The sequence below is a fragment of the Aspergillus ibericus genome (assembly GCF_003184845.1).
Source record: "Aspergillus ibericus CBS 121593 unplaced genomic scaffold BO80scaffold_5, whole genome shotgun sequence".
Classification (NCBI taxonomy): domain Eukaryota; kingdom Fungi; phylum Ascomycota; class Eurotiomycetes; order Eurotiales; family Aspergillaceae; genus Aspergillus; species Aspergillus ibericus.
Genome location: NW_020292103.1, coordinates 676,833 through 697,681, shown reverse-complemented (window position 1 = coordinate 697,681; position 20,849 = coordinate 676,833). Strand labels below are relative to the sequence as shown.

The window sequence follows — 20,849 nt, the reverse complement described above, 5'->3', positions numbered from 1 at the left end:
AATGACGCGGGTGGCATTATAGGCCCCAGTGCGTGGGCGAATCCGGGGACTGGCCTGTTCGCTTGTTTTCCCCCTCCGTCAGTCCCGCCGGCAAGCCCCTCTTTCCCGCCTCCCACTTCCCTGTTGTCGCTGCGCCGCTCGTCGCCCAAATCGCCAACACCGCCGCTGGACACGACCGCCTCACTGTCGCGATCCAGCGATCGCCCGAGTCGTCCATCGGCTTGTGCCCACGTCCTGGCGCGACTTGCTCGCACTCGCCCACACCCACACCAACTTTCCCTCGTCCCCCCCCCTCGCTCCCTTCCTTTCGACCAGGCCTGACCAGACTCCCGCTACTCACAAACTACTTTCTCCTCATCCATTCAACATCCCCCTCCTCCTACCATTCTTTTTCTCTCTTCCTTCTCTTCTCCTCCCTCTTCTCAACGCCTCCCTCCCCTCCCCTCCTCCTCTTCTTTCTTCTCTTCCTCTTTCCCTGGGTCAGCATTCAACATCTTGCTCTCTTCCTTTTTCTTTTCTCTCTTCCTTCTTCTTGTTTTCCTTTTCCGTTTGTCCCATCCCATCCTTTCGTATTGCCCCCCTCCTCGGCTTAAAGCTCCCACCATCACCACCACTATTCCCCCCCTCGTCCGCCTGTGGCTGGACCCCCTTCCTCGACTCAACCTGCTTCCCAGTATTCTCCCACACAAGGAATGATCAGGCACCAAACCGAATCCCTGTCGTCTACCCGCCTACAGAACCGGTGTGAAATCACAAAAGGGACGATAGCGCAGTCTTCGATCGTGTCGTTGTTCTACTGAGAATAAACCGTGGTTGTGCCCTCGCTGCAGTGTTAGAAGCAATGGCCCCAGCCGCATCCTCCCAGGCGACCAACTCGCCCGCCAAGAAGACATCAGCCCCAGAGAAGAAATACAAGTGCCAATTTTGTAATCGCGCCTTTAGCAGAAGTGAACATCGCAGCAGACACGAACGTTCGCGTAAGTAGAGTGTTTCTTTGGTCGCCTTCCCTTCGCGCGGGCATCTGTCACGCCCGCTTCGCATAGGATGCGTTTTCGTCCATAGTTCTCGAGGGCCCGCACTAATCTTCGCTGCTCTTTAGATACCAAGGAGAGGCCGTTCAAGTGTCTGAAATGCCGGAGTACCTTTGTGCGCCGAGATCTACTCCTTCGTCATGACCGCACTGTCCACGCAAAGGACGGTGGGATACCGCTAGTTTCCGAGGGTCGTCGACGTGGTGGCGCGGGCGTTCAAAAGACGTCCCCCGCGCCCGGCCCGTCTAAACCTTCGATTACGATTGATCCTGCTACCCTAGAACAAATCGAGGCGAGCAGCGACGGTATGGTTGATCTTGAAACTGCAGCTATGTTGATGACAGATTTCCAACATAAAGCCGCAGCCGCCGCTACGGGTCAAGCCAATGATCGTGCTGAATCGGATCGCTCCTATTCCCCTGGACGCGGTTCGCTTCTCGAGCCTCCGGTCTCGTACCTGTCGGGCAATGCGACGTTGCCCCAGATGCCTTGGGATACGCTCGTTTCCCCTGCGGACACGAAACATCACCCGATGGGATCCCCGTTTGTGTCGCAAGAAAGTGGCTCCGAGTCGCATACGCTGTCGTCGGTCATGGACCGACATGGTGCTGTGGGTGACGCCCTGGCCCCTTCGTTGCACTCTCTGGTCAACTCGCTGCCGATGTCTGGAAACTCGACCCCGAATGCCCTGTCCCCGTATCCCTCTATGACTGGACCCGTTAGTCCGGTGAACTACCGTCGGTCTCCAGGACCTAGCCAGGCTTTGACGCTCCCCAAGGCCCCGCAGATCGTCAATGAGATCGAGCGCAACATGATCGTCGAACGCCTTCAGAATGTGGATTCTCTCAGTGTGCTTCCGGAGACGTTCCAGCTCCCATCGACCCCGGCTCTGAACAAGTACCTTTCGACGTATTTCAACCTGTACCACCCTCACCTGCCGTTCCTGCACCAGGAGTCGTTCAAGCCTACCTCGGTCTCACCGCCATTGCTCCTCGCGGTCCTGTCGATCGGTGCTTTGTACACCTTTGAACGGCAACATGCGTTCATGCTTCACGTGGGATCCAAGATGCTTGTCAACCAGTTCCTGCAACACAAGGATAACTTTGACTCCCGGAAATGTCCTCTGTGGGCGATGCAGAGCACGCTGTTGAACATGATCTTCGAGAGCTGGAGTGGTGATCCCAAGGGCCTCGAATGGACCTGCTCGATCAAGAGTCTCCTTGCGAACGTAAGCCCCCCCTCTTTTCTTAAGATTGAAGTCATGCTGATGATCGCAGATGGTTGCCGGAAACCGTTACCAATTGAAGCTCCGGACCGAAGCGCGCGAGGGTGGTCAGCCAACTCGGGAGGAGTGGATCGAAGACGAGTCTTGCCGCCGGACGTACTACGCGGTGTACATCTTCTTCGGCATGCTCACGCTGACTTTCAACCACACCCCGGCGATGAGCTTCGATGAATTCGACAACCTGGAGCTGCCTTCCTCGGAGTCCATGTGGAACCTGGACGTGTCGGATGATGAGGCGTGGCGTCGTAGCTTGGCTGCTTCCTCACCGCTTACTGTGCGTGAGGCTCACGACTGCCTGTTCCAGGGCGAGCAGACGCGTTACAGCGCTTTTGCGACCCGTGTCTTGATCAACGCGCTGTTCCTCCAGGTTTGGAACCACAAGAGGAGCTTTGAGGCCCTCCAGGACGTGGTCACTGAATACAAGCTCCGTCTGGCGCTGGAGACATGGGAGAGCTCGCTTGAGGTGTGTGAGCCGGAGACGATTGTCGTGCCGCTCAGCACGCCTCAAAAGGGACACCCCTTGATCTTCAACTCGATGGCGGTCTACCGCAACACGCGCGCTCGCCTTGAAGTCGATCTCAAGTCCATCCAGGAGGCCCTGCGCTACCACTCGTCTTACGAAGTCGCGGCTGCGATGACTGTCGCTCGCGAGAAGGTCAAGCGGTCTCAGGAGATGAACAAGGTGATCCAGTCTTGCTTCGAGTGCATTGAAATCGCCGCCGTTCAGGGCATCAACTGGGTCGCCAAGACGTCGGCTACCAACTGGAGTGTCGAGCACCCGCTGTGTGGCTTGGACTTGATGGTCATCCTCAGCCTCTGGCTCTATCGCCTGGAACATGACGAAGAGCCCGCGACGGAGGCCGAGATGGCCATCTACAACAAGGTGCGGAATCTGTTTGATGACGACGCCGTGGATGCTTTTGGAAAACTCAGCTCTACTGTGGCCCGTGTATGGGGTAACATCCTAGACGGGGTTGTAGTTTGGGGGTAAGTCTGCCGAAGGTTATGTTGAAGGCCCTCGATGCTAATATGTGATAGAATTACCAAGCTCATGGGCGAATCGTTCAAACTGCATTCTCAAGCCTTGGTCGGCTACGAAGACTCGCTGCGAGTTGCCAAGGACCAGCCTATTCATCCAATGCCGACGAAGACGCTTGCCAGCGTCGGCACGGCGTACTAGTCTCACTGTTTCCTCGCTCAACGGGTATAGCCCGGTGAGTCTTTCTTTTGCAATCACTCCTTGGCATTGGGCACTGGATTTCGGATTTCGGGTCGGGAACGACGGAGCCGGCGGCAGGGTGCTATGATCTGACTGCCGCATGCTCTTGCAGGCGTTCCTGGCTCATTTGATTATTTTGCAACGTCTTTTATTGCGTTATGGTTTCGCAAGAGCTCACGGGAGTCCGGTGTGGTCTTTTCTTGTTTTTGTGGGTTGTTTCCCAAGGCAACATCTCGACACCCGGCTGGTCCGTGTTCATCCTAGCACTCGGTGGAGTTGTTGTTTTTGCCTTCTATACGTCTTCTACGCCTAATCCTTAGTGCCTCTTCTACATTGCGCATCAGCGTGTTTGTCAATTGCCACGACGGTGGCTTTTTTGATACCTTTGTTCGTTATATACTGATTTAGTCTGCTTCGAGACCTTCGTTCATATACTTGATCTTATTTGGCTGTTTAATGGATGTTTGTTATGTGTTTATGTGTCCCGCCTGATGTCTCCGCTCTGTTATTGCGTGCGTGCGTTGAAGATTTGTTAATTGCACATGCTTGAAGTAGTTCTTGTACCATAGTAATTTGCAATATAGTGTTGGCGGGACAGCTATGCAGTGTAGACGTAGCCAGATTCAGCTCTGCAGATTCAAGGTATGAACATGTTGAACTGTTGGAGTTATTCGCAAGTGGGTCAAGCGGTGGATCGGCGGGACGGGTGCTTATCAAGGATCGCGGGGATGAAGCTGAAGCCTGGAATTTGGGATGCCGGAGATCACTGGACCTGAGCAGGTGACTACCCCTCACGTTCTCCCCACTCATACCCTATCAGTACCTAACATAGCCACCTATCTACCAGCTACTTAGTACTTCTCTCCCTTCCTGATCCCTCCAAGTCAACTCAATTCTATCAATCAGTCAATCAGTCAATCCTCCAATCTATCGATCACAATCAATCATGACTCTCCCCTCGAACGTACACGTCTCCTCCCATCCCCTCCTCCAAGCCAAGCTCTCCCAGCTTCGATCCGCATCGACCTCCACCCGCGAGACGAGGAGTCTGGTCCATGAGATTGCAACCATTCTCAGCGTGGAGGCGTTTGCTGCGGGATGGACAATCAAGACGTCGGGGACGGTATGCCCCTCCCTCACTATGAATAGAGTTATGAATAGAGGGTATAGGGATGCTTAAACTAAATGAAATGAAGGACACTACCCCCCTCGGCACCGAGTATCAAACGAAAGACATCGATCCGTCGGATATCGCCCTCGTGCCGATTCTGCGGTCGGGGTTGGGGATGATTGAGGGTATGCCTGACTTCCCCCTACCTAGCCTTTCTCTGTTTCTGTTTGCATAGCAATAAGCACCATCACCTACAGAATAGGAAGGATACTAATACTAATACTAATAACAGCAATAAACGCCCTCCTCCCCACCTCCATCCCAATCTACCACCTCGGCCTCTTCCGCGAACGTCTCACCCTCCAACCCGTCGAATACTACAACAACCTCCCTTTCCAACCTACCAAAGACGACACCAACACTAATACTGCTGCCGCGTCGACGGCCATCCTCCTCGATCCCGTGATCGCCACCGGCGCGACAGCCGAAGCAGCGATCCAGTTACTGCGTGAATGGGGCGTGCAGCGCGTGGTCATGTTGAGTGTGTTGGGGTCGGAGGCGGGGGTGGTGAGAGCGGCGGGGACGTGGCCGGAGGGAGTGGAGGTGTGGACGGGGGCCGTGGATGAGAGGTGTGATGAGCGGGGGATGATTGTGCCGGGGTTGGGGGATATTGGGGATCGGTTGTTTGTTGCGATGGGGAAGTAGCCGTGCTATCTATCTGGGTGGGGGGGGGTTGTGGGTATGGATGAATGATATGAATGGGATGAATGGGGTTAGATTGTTTTGTTAATTCAGTTGAGTTGAGGTCAGTTCAATTCATGACAATATGCACTAAATCATAAATAAGAGAGCGAAAGACAGAAGAAAGCCGTCTCAATCCCTACCCTACCCCTGAGCAAACCCCTGCTGGCTACGACCATGACCATGACCATGAGCACCTCCATGACCCCTCCCATGCCCATGCTGCAAAAATCCCAACACATCCATCTCGACCCCCACCTCCGCATCCACATCGGCATCCATCTCCATCCCCATACCACCCCCATCATTCCCCCTCCCCACTCCACTCCCCCCCACCCCAACACCCCCCTCAGGACCTTTCCCTCCCCTCCGACTATGAATATTAATCATCCTGGCCGGCCCCAAACTAGGCGACCCGATTTCCATCGCCGTCCCCATACCCGTCGTCACTGCAACCCCGATTTCGTTTCCGGGCAGGGGCTGTTGTTGAATATACGGATTATGAGATGAAGATGCGGTGGCAGTCGCAGTAGTGGAAAACTGATTCATCATTTTCTCATGAATCCCGCCTCGTCCGTGATGAATGCCCCGGTTTAGGAGCATTTCGCGGCGGAGGGACTGGGCGTGTTCTTCGCGGGTTTCGGCGGCTATTTTTCCCCCTCGCCTTTTTATTAGTATTTGTTTTTAATTTGGTGGGGGTGGGTGAGATGAGAAGGGGAGGAGGAGGTAGGAAAGTATAGATGAAAAGGACGTGAAGGGGAGGATGGCATACCGCGCCAGAAGTACACATACACAGCCATCACCACGAAACAAGCCGTGAGGAAACCGAAGAGGACGCCGAGTTCGTGGCCTAGGGAGGTCATGGGGGTGTAGGGGGGGATGTTACTTGGGGTGTCTGTTTCGGTGGTGGTGGTGGTGGAGTTGGACATTTTTGTGTTGCTGTTGATAGTGTTGTTGTTGTTGATGGAGGTATGTAGATGAGGGATAGGTAGGTGGTGGTAGGCTGTTGTGGTTATTAGGTGATTGGATTGGTATGGTTATTGTAGGAATAGAGGTGGTACATCAAGGCTGTCTTTGTTCATCGCTCGTATTCACTTGACAAAGAACGGCAATTTATCCATTGGCTCGGCACCTAGTACGACCCGACTGCAAACCAAGCAATAAATTCATAAGGTAATAAATACATCATCAATAAATATAAGGCCCGCAGGCCAGAATCCAAGGTATCATGTACACGTACAAGAAGCGTAAAAAAGTGACCCGGTCTATACATGGGTATGAATCAAGCAGTAATGCAGCTCCGAGGAGAAGAAGAGAAGAAATGCAGACTGCCATGTGGCCGTCCGATCGAATGCAATGCGAACGCTCGTAGCAAAAGCGACCCGCGGTCGCCAAAGACTGTCGTGAAGTAACTCCGAATGCAAATGGTGTATAGAGAAGATAGTGGTGGTGGTGTCACCCCAGCATCACCGCGGCCAGAGCTGTACAGGTCAGCCCGATGGCCATGCCGATCCAAGGCGTTTGTCCGAGGGTGCCTTCACTCCGTGCGCGTAAAGCCTTGGTCTTTCCGGTCGATGCCGCCAGCGTGCCCAGTCCGATCGTTCCACTGGCAGGTTCCGGCCACTGGTCCAACACCCGTGTCGCGTCGGTGTCTTCAATCCCAACCTCTTCTTGCACCGTGCGGACCAATAACCTCACATCGTCGTCCGTATTTGACGGGGTGGGAATCTGCGGCAACGGGGCGGGCGGATTGGCATTCGGCAGGGACGGCGTCGGGGCGACGGCGGGTGGTGCCTGATCAGCCTCAACGGCGAGGGCTATCGTCGGGACGAGACAGAAGATAACTGTGGAGGGCTTCATGGTGGTGGGTGGGTGGGTGGAGAGGAGCGAATGCGACGGAGTGTATATATATAGGCGGAGTAAAGTAAACAATGCAAGGCTGTCGGACGGCCGAACGTGCTGAACCCAACTCGTGCGAAAATCCACCCCAACAATCCGAGTCAACAATACGAGGGTCGACGGAGGCTGCGAAACCTGAAACCGAAAGCGAAACAGATGCAGAGGTCGAGGTAGTGCGAAGTATGTAGTGAGCGTAGGGCTCTCCTGAAACCGCCCGAGTCACTGGGCGAGTTGAGCAAGGCAACACAGGAGGACAACGGCAACGACAGTGAGGAATCACAACACAACCACCGCAGCGGGTAGCAGCAACAGCAGCAGCAGCAGCAACAACACAACAAGCAGCAATGCAAACCGAACCAAGTGAAGGGATGGGAGGAAGAAGAAGAAGAAGAAGAAAAGAAGAGAAGAGAAAGGCAAAGGGGGAAACGGCCAGGCGCTGACAGGCCAACGGGCCCTGACCCTGTTGCAAATTAGTGGAAATTTAATTCCACTTAGCGTTGGCGCCGACCTCCTCCCCTTCCTGTTGAGGACACGCCCCACCCCACTGGCCCCTAATAGTGGGTCGCCCAGCTGCAATGGCCCCGGCCACTAGCCCCCTGATTGGTTGCGGTCCAGCCGTGTCAGCACGGGCTGGGACTAGCGTCAGTTGATCGATGTCTCGTGCCACTTACAGAAGCTTGTCAGGGATTACTGCGGTGGATCCCAGGCACAATCCCTGCAACAATCGACCACAGAATTTGCCCGATTTGACGAGGGTCTGGCCCGGGTGGCCAATCAGGGGCAACACATACTCCACGCGAGGGCGCGTTCATTTCCCTCCATTGGCTGTGGAACGGGCTGGTCGGGACGATGCTGCGGTAGGGCAGAGCGCATCGCCAATCGGGCTGGTGGGACGCCAGGCCGGCACTACAGCCTTTACGGCCTTCAGGTGAGACATTAATTTGCAGGAGATTACACAATACGGAGTAAATCAGGAAATCCTGCGATATTCGGGGTTCTTATCTACGGGCGTACATCCAACATGACCACCACAATCGACATACTATGTAGTATCATCTAGCTCCTCGAACCTTGTCGGAGAATTGCGTGGTTCACAGTTGATGCTAATTCAACGCTAGTCCTTTATTGAAGCCAATGCGCATCTCGCGACGATCCAGCCCATCCCGTACGGGGTATCTACATCAGTCGTGACACATGGCCAAGGGTGGCATGCTCTTACGTATGCCTCGCTGGGCAGCCGGGAATGGCGGGATTCATTGGCGGTTTCAAGGCCAGCAACCTCGCATTGATCGTCCATAATGACAGTTCTATCTTTATCCAAACATCCGATCGTCATCGTTTCCCGTCCCAGCCATCCCGCATGACGTAAACCGAGTGCCCTGCCTCCAACATATTCACCACACCACCACCACACCACAACACCGCCATCAACATCCCCAGCCTGCTCCCCAGCTTGCTCCCCACCCGTCCTGTCACAGCATCTTCCCCCAGTCCGGTGTAACCGTGAACTTGCCACTCAGCTGGCCCATCGCCCACACCTTTTTCTCATCATCTGGGAACTCCTCGTCCGCCGCGCCCGGCGGGGTAGACACGATCAACGCTTCCTGGAGAAAGTCCACCGCTGTGGCCCGGTCCAGCTCGAAGCTGATGCCTCCCCAGTCCATCGTCACCCGACCTGACGCATGGACGTTCAGTTTGCCTGCACGCCCCGCGCTGAGACCCCAGTCCGCCGCCGTCACCACCTTAGACGAGCTCCCCGTTGCCCCGGCATCCTCCCCGCCGTCCAGGATCTCCACGCCGTCCTCGCGCTTAACGCCTGCTGGCTCCCCACTGCCCTCCGGCGCAGACGGGCCGTTCGTCCCGGTCACGTCGCCGGCAGCCGTCTCGCTGCCCGGGACCACCAGGTTCGGCGTCATCGGCGGGAACTGCATCAAGAACAGCTGTCCCGCCAGTTTGTCCTTGTTGGTCTCGTCCTCCTTCTCTTCCTCGGTGCCTTCCTTGTCCTTGTCCTTCTCCTGGTCATTCGCAACCACTTCCGGAGTCTCGCCCTCGGCCGGCGCCTCCGGTTGTTCAGGCTCGGGCTCCTTGTGGAAGAGGTCCTTGACAATCTCCAGGTCTTGCTCGTGTCGTTCGTATTCCTCGATATCCTCCTTCGTGCGTAGTAAACTCTTCGGGTCCTTGACCGTAGGGGCTTCCAGTTCCGGCTGTGGCGTCGCCTCCGTCGACGGGGGAGTCAATTTCCTGCGCACCTTAACCTTCTGCACCGGGAGCAACCCATCGTCCGTCGTAGCAGGCTCCTCCACATGCGGCACATCCGTCATGACCTGGTCGTCATCCGTAGGCTCAGCCTTGACCTTGGGCTCCCCCTCCTGTGTAGAATCATCGTCCTCCTGCACAAAGAGCGCATCATCGTCCTTCGCCTGCGCCTTGGCCTTCTCGCGCAGCTCCGCCGATTTGCTCGAGCTCGACTCCATATTGACACTAACCACGCGCTCCTCATGCTCATGTCGCTCGACCCGAATGGGCCGCAACCCTCTCTCCGCATCCGCGTACTTCACCGCCGCCTTGCCCTTCTTACTATCCACCAGCGCCTGATCCTCATCCTCATCGCTATCCAGATTAATCTGGTCAATGCTGACGCGCAACTCGCCATCACTCTCATCGGACGAGACATCGCGACTCGCCGCTGCACTCCCCAGATCAATGACCGAGCGACTGCGTCTCGACATGGACGAGTGTCTCGAATCCTGCCCAAAGCGACCCCCACGGCCCCTGCGCCCAGTCATGCCCGACCCCAACGGCCCAGCCGACCCCATGGGTCCGCCGCGACCCCGACCAAACCCGCCTCGACCGCCCGGTCCGCCCTGGTCCCGACCGCGCTGGATAGCCGCCGCCTCCTTAAGTCGCTCCCGGTGACGCTCCGCTTCAAGCTTCTCGATCGCTTCTCGCTCCTCCTTACTGCGACGGCCGACGGCGCGCGGCTTGTATTTGAGAGTGGGCTTGGCGGGTTCGCCGGGGCCGGCGGGTGGCCCTGCCGCGGCCGGAGGCTTCGCGGCCGGCCCGATGCTGCCGGAGGGTGTGCGCTTCTTGAGGGATTGGAGCCGTTGGACGGGGGCTCGCCCGGGGACGGCGGTCTGAGAGTCGCTGGGGGTGGCGGTGGACGCGGGACTTGCTGAGGCGGTTGCGGAGGCATTGGCGCGGCTGGCTGCACCGGCCGGTGCTCCTCGTCTAGGAGCACCTTTCGGAGGCATGTTGGGGGATGTGAATTTGCACGTGCGATCGATCAGGTGTGCAGATGGAGGGGGTGAATTCGGAGATTACGTCAGGATATCGCAGTGAGCACGGGATTGTAGGTATGTGGATTGCCAAATCAATGAGAAAGGGGAGGAAGGATAGACAGGACGTGAAAGAAGATGCAGGTGGCTGACGGAGGACATGGAACTTTTTGCAATGATCCGCGCCGCTCGGCGTTGGAGAAAAAAAGGAAGTGCGCGCCTAAGGCCGGCCATGCGGGGCAGCCAGTCAGCGCTAGCCCGATTCGGACGCGGGTTGGAGGCCATTTCCAGCGGCCATTCACGGACGGGTCGATGGCTCAAGCTATTGATCCCATTCACTACATCGAGTCAATCGATCGCGTTGCTTTGGACATGGTCTATTTCAGATTCGAAGTGAATTGATCCGACGATCAAATCACCAGCCTCAGCACCTCTGAAGATCAATATATATTTCTTATTGGATCACTAGACCTCTGGCTAACTCATTTCCAGCAAATCAGACGCCACGATCAAAGGCATTCAAAACAACCAATCAATCCAGATACATTCGCACTTCATGTGGGTAATGAGCGGAGGCGACACAATCCGGGGCCGCGGAATCAGCTGCTGCTAACGCCAAAAGACACAACTCAGGAAGCTCAATCAACCCGCTCAGCTCAATCGCTAGACTATCCATGAGAAATAACAGACCAGGCAGTATGCAGAGGGCAATGCGACCAGGTTGGCGATCGGAGAAGAGAATGACGGGAGCGCTGGGCTCGTGGCATTGGTGCGAGGTGTAAGGAGGGACATCATTCAAGGATCCGCGGTGAAGGGAGGGACACCCCGAGAGGCATGCGAGCTCAGGGGAGAGGCGGGCGGGAAGGAGGGAGGTTCAAGACGATCAAGCCAACGGTCCGCGGGGCAGCTTGGTGAGGGAGGGAGGGAGGGATGCGATGCATAAGAGTAAGTCAAATCGTCTATGTTAAAAGGTGTAATATGTGAAATGCAGCCATCCAGGCGCAGCTCATCGATGATTCTGTACGACGGGGGTTAGGCGGAAAAAGTAGATGTGAAGTTCAAAGGCCATTGAGCCCCAGCAGAGGCCCGGCCATCCTTATTGCCGGAATAAGATTCACCTAACGCTTGCGCTTCTTATTCTTATCCACCAGGGCCGCCGAACACACCGGGAGGGCGGCCACGATGGATTGCGTCTCGACGCCATTCGCAGCGGGCTCGAAGGCTTTCTTGACGGGCACCCCCATGTGGCGGCCGTACCGGCCTTTGCGACCGTTTCCTTCGTCCTCGCTGATGCAGCCGTCGAGGCCGATGCCAGCATCCTTGCATCGGCCGCAAGGGCGCTGCCGATCACAGCCCTTCTTGCTCTTACGGCACCGCTGGCAACGCGGCTTGGTCGACAGGTCCTCCTCGTCGGCAGCGAGCTGGTGTTGAAAGTTGACCGAAGAGGTGGACGTCTTGCGGACTGGCACCGGGCTCATCATCTGCGGGGAGACCGCCACCTTCTGAGCCACAGCAGTCGAGGTCGACTTGACCTTCCGGGCGACCCCATTAGCCGTCGGCTTGCTGCTCTTGTTCGGGCGCACGGATGCTGGCTTGGGCCCGCGTGCCTTGGTCACGACCGGATTGGTGGGCCGGGTCTTTGCCTTCTTCGACTTGGGGGCGGACTCTCGGTAGAGAGAGTCCTCGTCACCCTCATGTTTGACCAGGCTATCATGAAACTCCTCATGGGGGTACTCGTCATCGTAGCCGTCGTAGCTTCCTTCGGAGCTGTCAAAGCTGGGAAGGATATCATCCAGTCTCTTGTGCGTGCGCTTGGTGGCACCGGGGGGGAGCATGGGGCTAGAGTCGATCCGCTGTTTGGTCCGGGCGGGCAGATCATCGTCATCATCACTGTAGTCATCCCCATCGCTGGTGGCCCCCGTCGAGGATGCAGCGTCCGCAGCCCCGCTGAAGGCATCGTCGAGCGTGGAGGCCGACGTCCGGCCGTGCGAGAAATTGGAAGCGTCTCCGAGGCGGATCAGTTGCATAGCCACATCCTCATCGGAGATGCAACTGGCAATAGTCGGATCCGGAGTGGGGAGGATCCCGGGGCCGCCACCCCGACCGGCCTGATTGCTATACTGTCCAGATGACTGGGTAGTGGCCCGGTCGCGCAGGCGGTGGCCGTGCTCAGGGACCACGGGGGTGGCATACACAGGATTCCGTACAGCGCTGACGCTATAGGCTTGTTCGTTATATCCATAGCTCTGGGGCGAGGGCAATGGCGGTTGTTGGTTGTATGGACGCTGGGTAGGGCGTGCGAAAGGGGAGATGGCGCCTTCTTGACCGATGGACCGGCGTTGAGGGGAGATCGATGAGGTGGATGTAGTGAGGGGGACCTGTGGAGGAACGAACAACGGCAATTCCTAGACAAAGAAAGAAAGCGTTAGCGGATGTGTGCCGCAGAAACGATGTGATTCGATTGGGGGGAGGATCTTCAACGAACCGAACTTTCAAACTTGGGCCGTTTCCGGCGGCCATCCTGAAGGATATTATCCATGCTAATATCCGAGCTACCAAATTGCTCGCTGCGGGACTTCTTCGTCCCCGAGTAGCCACCTTCGCTATCACTGTAAACAGGGGTACCATCCTCACGGAAGCTGCCATGAGCGCTCGAGCCTCTGCTCTTATTGCCCATCCGGGACGACTGCTTGTGTTGGGAGGCACTGCGACGGCTTCTCCCGGACGGCGATATGCTACGCTTCCGAGCGAGCCGGGATGCCGGCCGAGAAGGCGGCTGCCCATGTTCCAAGACATGCGCCGGCTGCATGGCCGGCGCCATCTGGAACGGCTCGCCCAGACTGGGACGCTTGCGGGCCTCGACGGGGATGTGCCCATAGTAGCGATCGCCGTAGCCATCTGTGTATGCCTGGACGGGGATGACCCGCACATAGACAGTCATATTATTGCGTAGGTTCTCGTACCTGGCAATGAGGGTGATTCCTTGTTCATCCTCGAAGCTGACACCGCTGGCAGCGCCATCGTAGATCCCGTAAAAATTCTTGACCGTGGTCACGATGGAGTCGGTGGTATCGTGAGGGTAGATCTGTACCCGCATTGGTATGCGGGCCCGGACTTTGGAGTTCTCATCGAGCAGTAGCTCAAAGGCGACGTTCTTGGGAACCGAGCTCCGGGGGGAGGGCTCCTGCGGCGCACGTTGGTCGGTGTAGGCAGGCGACTCCCCAAGGGCAGCATGCTGCTCATAGTGAACAGCCTGCATGATGGAAGGGTCCGAAAGGGAGTGCTACCACACTGCTACTACATTGATGATTGCATCAATCGGCTGTTCGATCTCACGTGGGAAGAGCGGTCCGGGCGAGAAGAGAGAGGGTGGGGGAGGGAAAAGGTAGAGACGGGGAATAGGAGGGTTATGGGCAAATTCCATCCTAACCTACCACAACAGAGAATCCAGAGGGGTGTGGTCGACAGATGGATCGCCCGCGACAACTTTTATGGATATGATGGATGGATGGATGGATGGATGGCGAAAGGGTGGTTCGATGGGAGGACGGCACCCAAGTCGCAACAGCCGAGAGCGACGGAAAGGCAAGAAAAAGACGGTCGAAAAGCTGGTCGGCCACCACCACCCAGGTCAGCACGGTGCGATGGAAAATGTGTCAATGAGAAGGAGAGATGCTTGGGAAAAGGAATCCGATTCCGATCGACGACGCCGTGGCCTCCCCTGTCGAATCCTGATGGATTGACGACTGGGGGGAGAAACGACCCGAACCGCTCGGAAGAAGATGGAGAGCATCAAAGACGCACCGATGATAATTCAAACCAATGTGTCCAGAGTCGCACCCGTATATCTGATCCGACCAGGCGAGAAAGGAAGGTGGGCGATGGTGGTTGAGGGAGTAGGGAGGGGTGGGCCGTGGGAGGTGAGTCGTTCTACCAAAGCGCTTGGGTATGTCAGCGGTGGCATCACGCAGAGCCGAAGCGAGTCAGGAGAACAAGAGGCCAGGAAGGGGGAGAGCAGGTGCCAGATAGAATCCAGAAGATGCCGGGCGATTGAGGGAAGCCTACCTGATAGAGATACACCAAAAATCGAGGGAGGATGGGGGGGATGAATGGGCGAGAACGATCGGGTTGGGTCGAAGAGAGGTTGAGGGAGAGAGGAAGAGGAGTGGGCGCTGGATGGATGGATGGATGGATGGATGGTCTGGTTTCACCCAAAGCGAGCAGAGGTGGCCTGGGTCGGTGACAATCCATCCACGCAAATGCACCCTTTTTCCCCCACGAATTCCTCCAACGCTGGTTCAGATGCGAATTGATACTACACTCCTTTCTGCTTCTGCTTTTTTAACCTTGCGCGCTGCCTTTTTCCATCGCAAAATCCTCAATCGCATTCCGTCCGAACGGGCCGGCTTTGACTGCATCTACGGGATCGGACTCTCGCTCTGGGGCCATCAAGGGGGAACTCCCTTTTCAAGTACCTAAAAGATGAATCGCTATACCTATACTACTATAATTCTGTAATCCTTATTCCTTAATCATGATCGTATTGGGGTCGATGGTCGGGACAAAGTCGTTTGGTGCTGGAGTATCGGCCGGGTGTTGGCGCAAAGGACGGCGACATGGACGATCCGCGACCACGGTGCCAGGGACTTTTGGTCGTCCCCGTCATCCTCGACGACCAGAGCAAAGATTGAACCTCGCGGTCCAATTTGATTAGAACGGCTACGATTGAATTCCATGTGCACCCAACGGAGACGGCCGGCCAGAGGAAGCGGAGTGGCGTAGGTCCAGGTTGGCTGGCACATCCTCAGCGCGGCCACGTCGAATGACACCCCCGATCACATCCCGGCTAGGAGGACGAGTGACCGTTCTTCAGTCCCATTCTCCTTCTGCTTCTTACAGGCTCTCCCACCACCGGCTCTACCAAAAAGAAAGAAAAGAAAGTCCCGACCAGCCAACACTCAAGTCGTAAGAAAAGGTGACCGACAAAACTACCTTCCGGGAAGCGTGGTCCCCTCTCGCGGCCACCAATTCTTGACGCTGGTCGCGCAAGGTTCCTACGATGCTCAATGCTGCCATTCATTACTCGCGGAGCGTAAGACATGCATGGCTAGATACCGGTTGAAGGGCGATCGATGCTCCCGGCCCCAAGTTGGGGGAGAAATCTCCTACGGCGCAATGCCTGGTCCCGGCCTCAGGCAGGAATTCCAGAGGGTCCCCCCATCCCAGTGCCTCTCCCCCATCTTGCCCCCAGCCAAGTCAACGGTCAAGCAAAGCATCCAAGACAAAAAGAAATATGGATGAATGAGCTGGGCAAAGCCTCCCGGAGAGGGGAGGGTAACACCCACCAACCACCGTCTTGGGGGACAGAGAGAGATCATTGGGCCAGGGCGCTGCACTGAAAGAGGGCCAACAGGCTGGCGAGCAGCAACGCCCAATTGTTGCCTCGTTTCATGATCTGCGCCTGTCCAGACTCGTCCGTTTACCCCTCCTCGGAAACGGTGGGCTACGTAAGGATCCCCGTCGTTCGTTCACCACTTTCGGGCAGGCACAAGACTCCTGCGACCAGACTGTCATCCAGCTAACCAAGTCCGCCTGGCCGGACTTTGATCTGACTTACATTCCGCAGCGAGATAACCATCGCAGCTGCCCGGCCGGCCATTACCAGGTCTGCAGGTCCGGTGCGACGGCGCGGGCCATGAGCTGGAGTCGGAGGGTTCTGATGACTGCCTTGCCGCTGCTCAACCATGACTTGCGCGTTGCACGGAAGACTTGACACGATCAGATCCTACACCTCAGGCGATCGAATCGCATCGACTGTCGCGAGACTAAGCGCAACCAGCTGGCGCAACGATGCCGTTAGCCGGGTGGGGAGGGGGATTCGAGAAACTGCATCTAAGCAGGACTCCGAGGTTATGGTGGTTATATATCTATCGGAAGACATGGACATTTCCATGCTTCTTTATTTTACTGCGACGTTCTTGAACGAATACCTCCTGTCTCGCGAACGATAACCAGTGGCAAGAGACAAGGTTCGTAGTGTTTGTAGTGTTCCTTATTGAGGGCCTCAAGCGGGGCCTGCCTGGAGTCAATAACCAGCCCGGCCGGTGGTGGTTCAATAATAATTCTGCCCATTATTCTGCTGGCTTTCTGCTATTGTTGTGGTCCGCCGCCAAACACACACCGAAACTTTGCGTATCTTCAATAGTCCGCTTTCACCGTTTCGTTGGTCGCCCGCGACACCTCAAAAGTCGGCCATCCGCCAGCATTCCGGCCCATTCTTCCTTACTCCGTACGGACTCACGCTTTCTTTCCCAAGGGGAGGGATCGCAGAATCGGCTAAAGTGGATTCGCAACCCTCGCCGAGCACCAAATGGATGATTCAGTGATGGCAAATCCGGTGGAGGCCTGACTCCTCGCGGAGGGTCGTCGAGAAACCCGCCCTCACGAATCCCGCTGCTTCATGATAGGTACCGCCGGATCCGCGTCCCACAATGGGGGGGGGGGGACTTGTGGCTTCCTGGCGAGGTTGGCATTTGCGCGGGTGTAAACGGGACCCAGAGAACAGGCCGAAGCAAGTGCCAGTCCAACCGCGAAATCCAGGCAAAAGATGGAAACTGTAAGCCGGCAGGAAACATGGATTCCTCAAGTCATTGACGGTATTGCTATTATCATCCCCCATCTTCATTGGCATTACCAGCATCGGCGTGAGATCTCGACCCAAATGGCCCCTCAGCCCCATCCCGGTCGGGAAGTTTCGCTCAAAGACAAGAATTGCGCCTTCATGCGACACCGGTGAGCCAGGTAAATTGGCTCGATCCGATGCCCTGATCGAGAGGTCTGGTCACAGTCTCTAGCATCGCGGCTGCTCCAACCTCCGCCCCAAGCGTCGAATCCCGGAGCGAAATGGCAGCCCACGCGGCAGCACCCGGTCACGTGAGAGCGCGTTTGGCGGTCGGCGGCTTCGTGATGTCCGGCGCGTCAAGGGCCTGGCGGAAGATCAGGGCCCATTGTCCCCCTCACCATAATGTTTGCTCCGCAACTCTTCCAAGATAGAATCGCAGCATTGCTCTTCCTCGATAGTCTCTGCTAGGACCCTTTTTTTTTCGTTTTTGGAGCTGAAGTTGGTGCGTAAGGGAATTGATGTGCTGGCGGGAAGACGCGTTGGATGATGTCACTCATTCTCGGCACAAGCAAACCAGGCAAACCAGACAAACAGTGGCTGACATAAGCATGCCATAGCAACGCCCGAAGGGGACTAGCGGGGGGTGTTGTTGACGGTAACCAAGTAAGGAAGTGACTGTTCCGAGCAATGCTTGGTTGCCCTTGAGAACAGAACGCCTCTCGCTGCTTGTGTTTGGCCCTGCCCTTTCTTCGCCGACAAACTTCTTTTTGTTGATGTGTTGGTGTTAGTCGTCGGCTTCTTCTTCTTCCTCCTCTCCTTTCTTATCGTCCGATCACCTTCCCCTCGGTGGCAGCCAATCCCGTCCCAAAGCCCCGTCGTCTGGCGCTATCTCTCTAGCCCTTGGCGCGGTCTTGTTTGTTTGGGGCCGCATTTTAGTATAACTTTGGCTGCGACGAACGACTCCTGCGCAGGGCGCAGACAAGTAAACAACCACCCACCCGTCCCCCAAGCAGCTTTCCCCACGGTTCTGGAGGCTCCAGCTTACCGCCTCTCTTCGTCCAAGATGGATGCAAAGGTATGTGCCTGTCATTGCGCGTTCTTCCTGCCTGTCTCCCGCCCAATCGGCGTATAAACATCGGCTGCATATCTACGATACTCGACGCGCAACGAGGGGCTAGCCCCGGTGATCCCTCCACGGATGTCGCGTCTCGGTTTATTTTCCCAAGCTAACATGATCTTCCCTTCCAGCCCCAGAGAATTCGCGTCCGTGGCGACGAGAACGCCCCCTTCCCTCTCGCAGCCGGCAAAACCCTTCACCAGAAAAACAAGTCCACTCCCGCCTTGTCCACCATGTTTCAGAACGGCGCAAACAAGAATGCCTCCAAGCGAGCTGCTTTTGGCGATGTCAGCAATACTGCCAAGCCAGTTCATGCGGGCCGCGACGATACTTCACTGGCGGGCAAGAAACAGACCAAGGGGGCCGAAAAGGCGGCGCTGATCATTGAGAAGAAGCCCAGCGTTCTGTCACAGCCGGCTCAGCGGCCCATGTCGATGGCTGGCATGAAGGGTCTCTTGAACAATGTCCCTAATGCGAAACCCATCGAGCCTTCCAAGCAGATAGCCATGCAGCAGCAGACTGCCAATGCCAGAAAGACCTTGAACAAGCGGGCGACAGTGTTCAAGGACGCATCGGAACCATTGACCCAAAAAAGCGAATACACATCCAAGGAAACCAACATTGAATCAAAGGAGGGAAGCAGCAGGGGCTCCCTTACCCAGAAGTCCGCCGCGACGGCGAAGCAAACCACTATCAAGGAGGAAGTAAAAGAGGAAGAAGCGAAGCTTGATCTAGAAGAAATCGAAGGGCCTTCTAGTGTGGACTCGGAAGTTGAGGACGGAGAGAAGGATCTGCCCAAGGTCGACGATGACCATTGTAAAGTTCAGGATCATAAAGAGGTGTCTAAGACCCGCGAGCTTCCCGCAGCGGCAGAAGTCTCTGAAGCCAACCGTGCTGCGAAACCTCACCGTGACTCTGCATCGGGCTCCCACGCGCCGGTTCAGTCGGAGCCCGAAGAGTACTGGGACGAGGAGGACGAGAACGAGGAAGACGATGGGTATATCACTGCTCGCTCCTACCGTTCTCGTGGCGACAACACCACCGGCGGTGCCACCACGGTTCTTTTTCCGAAATTCAACCAGCAAGTGAGGCGCGAACTGGCCCTTGCGAAGCAGGTTGTGGAGGCCACGCGAACCGATGAAGATATCGAAGATGAATTTTGGGATACAAGCATGGTGGCCGAATACAGTGAGGAGATCTTTGAATATATGAGAGAACAAGAGGTACGTATTGGTATCTGGGAGACCGGGTTGTCTATCCATGACACTGACCCTTTCGACAGATCAAGATGCTGCCCAATGCCCATTACATGGATAACCAAGCCGAGATCCAATGGTCCATGCGGTCTGTGCTCATGGACTGGGTGGTGCAGGTCCACCATCGCTTCTCGTTGCTTCCAGAGACCCTCTTTCTGTGTGTCAACTACATCGACCGCTTTTTGTCTTGCAAGATCGTCTCTCTTGGCAAGCTTCAGCTCGTGGGTGCTACGGCCATCTTCATCGCTGCCAAGTATGAGGAGATCAACTGCCCGTCGGTGCAGGAGATTGTCTACATGGTTGATGGAGGCTATAGTATTGATGAGATCCTCAAGGCCGAACGATTCATGTTGAGCATGTTGCAGTTCGAGCTGGGGTGGCCTGGTCCCATGAGTTTCCTGCGGCGGATCAGCAAGGCCGACGATTATGACCTGGAAACTCGCACTCTTGCCAAGTACTTTTTGGAGATCACGATCATGGATGAGCGTTTTGTCGGAAGCCCTGCGAGCTTTGTTGCCGCTGGCGCTCACTGCCTGGCTAGGCTGATGCTGCGCAAGGGAACCTGGGTATGTTCTTAGCCACGCTGCTTCCCTGGGGGACCATTCTAACATTTGCAGACTCCCGCGCACGTTCACTATGCAGGGTACACCTATACTCAGCTGCTCCCGCTGATCTCTCTCATGGTGGAGTGCTGCGAAAACCCGCGCAAGCACCACGCCTCGATTTACGAAAAGTACTCCGACAAACGCTACAAGCGCGCTTCCCTCTTCGTTGAGAACGAGATGAGACGAGGATTTACGCTCCCAGAGCCGACCCGGGACAGTTCCTATCCCGATCGCAACGCATCGCTTGAGGCAGCACACTATTGGAAGCGCCAATAGCCGTTCACTGTCCTCGCTCCTCACCTTTCTTCCAGTTCTTCCATCTCTTCTAGCTGCTACTAAACCCCGATAAATATCCTGAACCGGTTGCCCCTCTGGCAAAATGCAGAGGGACGTACGTCTCAAGTGCTGTGCACTGGACTTCGTGCTATACTGTTCTGCAACCCGTGACTATTTGTGAAAACCGATAATACCAGAAAAAGCTGAGATCGAAGGCAACCATGAGGGCGCGAAAAGCTCACACCACTAATGCTCCATCATGACGCTTACCAGGACCAGGTCCCATACACTACCTCGTTTCCTTTTGATGATACCATGACATGCAATGCCCATGGCTGTGCATGTTAGATGTAGACCATGCAAGAAAACTGATGTCGTGACCAGCCATCGGATGTCAAGGAGGCGGAGTTCT

General features: G+C 56.1%; 9 protein-coding genes across 9 annotated transcripts; 5 read left to right on the top strand and 4 right to left on the bottom strand.

Moving 5' to 3' along the window:
* Positions 1-841: 841 nt before the first annotated feature.
* On the top strand, positions 842-3,496 carry BO80DRAFT_347165 (C2H2-type zinc finger protein; the record flags this gene model as incomplete). Its single annotated transcript, XM_025715409.1, has 4 exons — positions 842-977; positions 1,100-2,259; positions 2,309-3,303; positions 3,355-3,496. The coding sequence occupies 4 exons, from the start codon at positions 842-844 to the stop codon at positions 3,494-3,496; spliced, it is 2,433 nt and encodes an 810-aa protein (XP_025579101.1).
* Positions 3,497-4,422: 926 nt separating this feature from the next.
* On the top strand, positions 4,423-5,351 carry BO80DRAFT_399266 (uracil phosphoribosyltransferase; the record flags this gene model as incomplete). The annotated part of the gene is made up of 3 exons (XM_025717464.1): positions 4,423-4,658; positions 4,732-4,831; positions 4,939-5,351. Exons 1-3 carry the CDS (start codon positions 4,482-4,484, stop codon positions 5,349-5,351), a joined length of 690 nt encoding a protein of 229 aa, XP_025579100.1. The 5' UTR covers positions 4,423-4,481.
* A 180-nt stretch (positions 5,352-5,531) lies between these two features.
* On the bottom strand, positions 5,532-6,316 carry BO80DRAFT_441623 (uncharacterized protein; the record flags this gene model as incomplete). The annotated part of the gene is made up of 2 exons (XM_025721205.1): positions 5,532-6,034; positions 6,160-6,316. 2 exons carry the CDS (start codon positions 6,314-6,316, stop codon positions 5,532-5,534), a joined length of 660 nt encoding a protein of 219 aa, XP_025579099.1.
* Positions 6,317-6,842: 526 nt separating this feature from the next.
* BO80DRAFT_441622 (uncharacterized protein) lies at positions 6,843-7,247 on the bottom strand (the record flags this gene model as incomplete). The annotated part of the gene is made up of 1 exon (XM_025721204.1): positions 6,843-7,247. The coding sequence occupies one exon, from the start codon at positions 7,245-7,247 to the stop codon at positions 6,843-6,845; it is 405 nt and encodes a 134-aa protein (XP_025579098.1).
* Positions 7,248-8,461: 1,214 nt separating this feature from the next.
* BO80DRAFT_422008 (putative DNA-directed RNA polymerase III RPC4) lies at positions 8,462-10,731 on the bottom strand. The gene has a single exon (XM_025718729.1). It carries the CDS (start codon positions 10,535-10,537, stop codon positions 8,759-8,761), a length of 1,779 nt encoding a protein of 592 aa, XP_025579097.1. The 5' UTR covers positions 10,538-10,731; the 3' UTR covers positions 8,462-8,758.
* Positions 10,732-11,679: 948 nt separating this feature from the next.
* Positions 11,680-13,820, bottom strand: BO80DRAFT_347299 (putative C6 finger domain protein; the record flags this gene model as incomplete). The annotated part of the gene is made up of 2 exons (XM_025715413.1): positions 11,680-12,966; positions 13,047-13,820. 2 exons carry the CDS (start codon positions 13,818-13,820, stop codon positions 11,680-11,682), a joined length of 2,061 nt encoding a protein of 686 aa, XP_025579096.1.
* A 378-nt stretch (positions 13,821-14,198) lies between these two features.
* On the top strand, positions 14,199-14,805 carry BO80DRAFT_208071 (uncharacterized protein). The gene has a single exon (XM_025714281.1). It carries the CDS (start codon positions 14,344-14,346, stop codon positions 14,668-14,670), a length of 327 nt encoding a protein of 108 aa, XP_025579095.1. The 5' UTR covers positions 14,199-14,343; the 3' UTR covers positions 14,671-14,805.
* A 2,249-nt stretch (positions 14,806-17,054) lies between these two features.
* Positions 17,055-17,397, top strand: BO80DRAFT_422006 (uncharacterized protein). The gene has a single exon (XM_025718728.1). The coding sequence runs from the start codon at positions 17,169-17,171 to the stop codon at positions 17,355-17,357; it is 189 nt and encodes a 62-aa protein (XP_025579094.1). The 5' UTR covers positions 17,055-17,168; the 3' UTR covers positions 17,358-17,397.
* Positions 17,398-18,246: 849 nt separating this feature from the next.
* Positions 18,247-20,437, top strand: BO80DRAFT_441619 (cyclin family protein; the record flags this gene model as incomplete). The annotated part of the gene is made up of 4 exons (XM_025721203.1): positions 18,247-18,258; positions 18,432-19,523; positions 19,583-20,122; positions 20,174-20,437. 4 exons carry the CDS (start codon positions 18,247-18,249, stop codon positions 20,435-20,437), a joined length of 1,908 nt encoding a protein of 635 aa, XP_025579093.1.
* Positions 20,438-20,849: the final 412 nt, after the last annotated feature.

Excerpts from the sequence above, each read along its gene's own strand:
- BO80DRAFT_422008 (XM_025718729.1), bottom strand. The coding sequence starts at position 10,537 with ATGCCTCCGAAAGGTGCTCCTAGACGAGGAGCACCGGCCGGTGCAGCC.
- BO80DRAFT_208071 (XM_025714281.1), top strand. The coding sequence starts at position 14,344 with ATGGAGAGCATCAAAGACGCACCGATGATAATTCAAACCAATGTGTCC.
- BO80DRAFT_422006 (XM_025718728.1), top strand. The coding sequence starts at position 17,169 with ATGGAAACTGTAAGCCGGCAGGAAACATGGATTCCTCAAGTCATTGAC.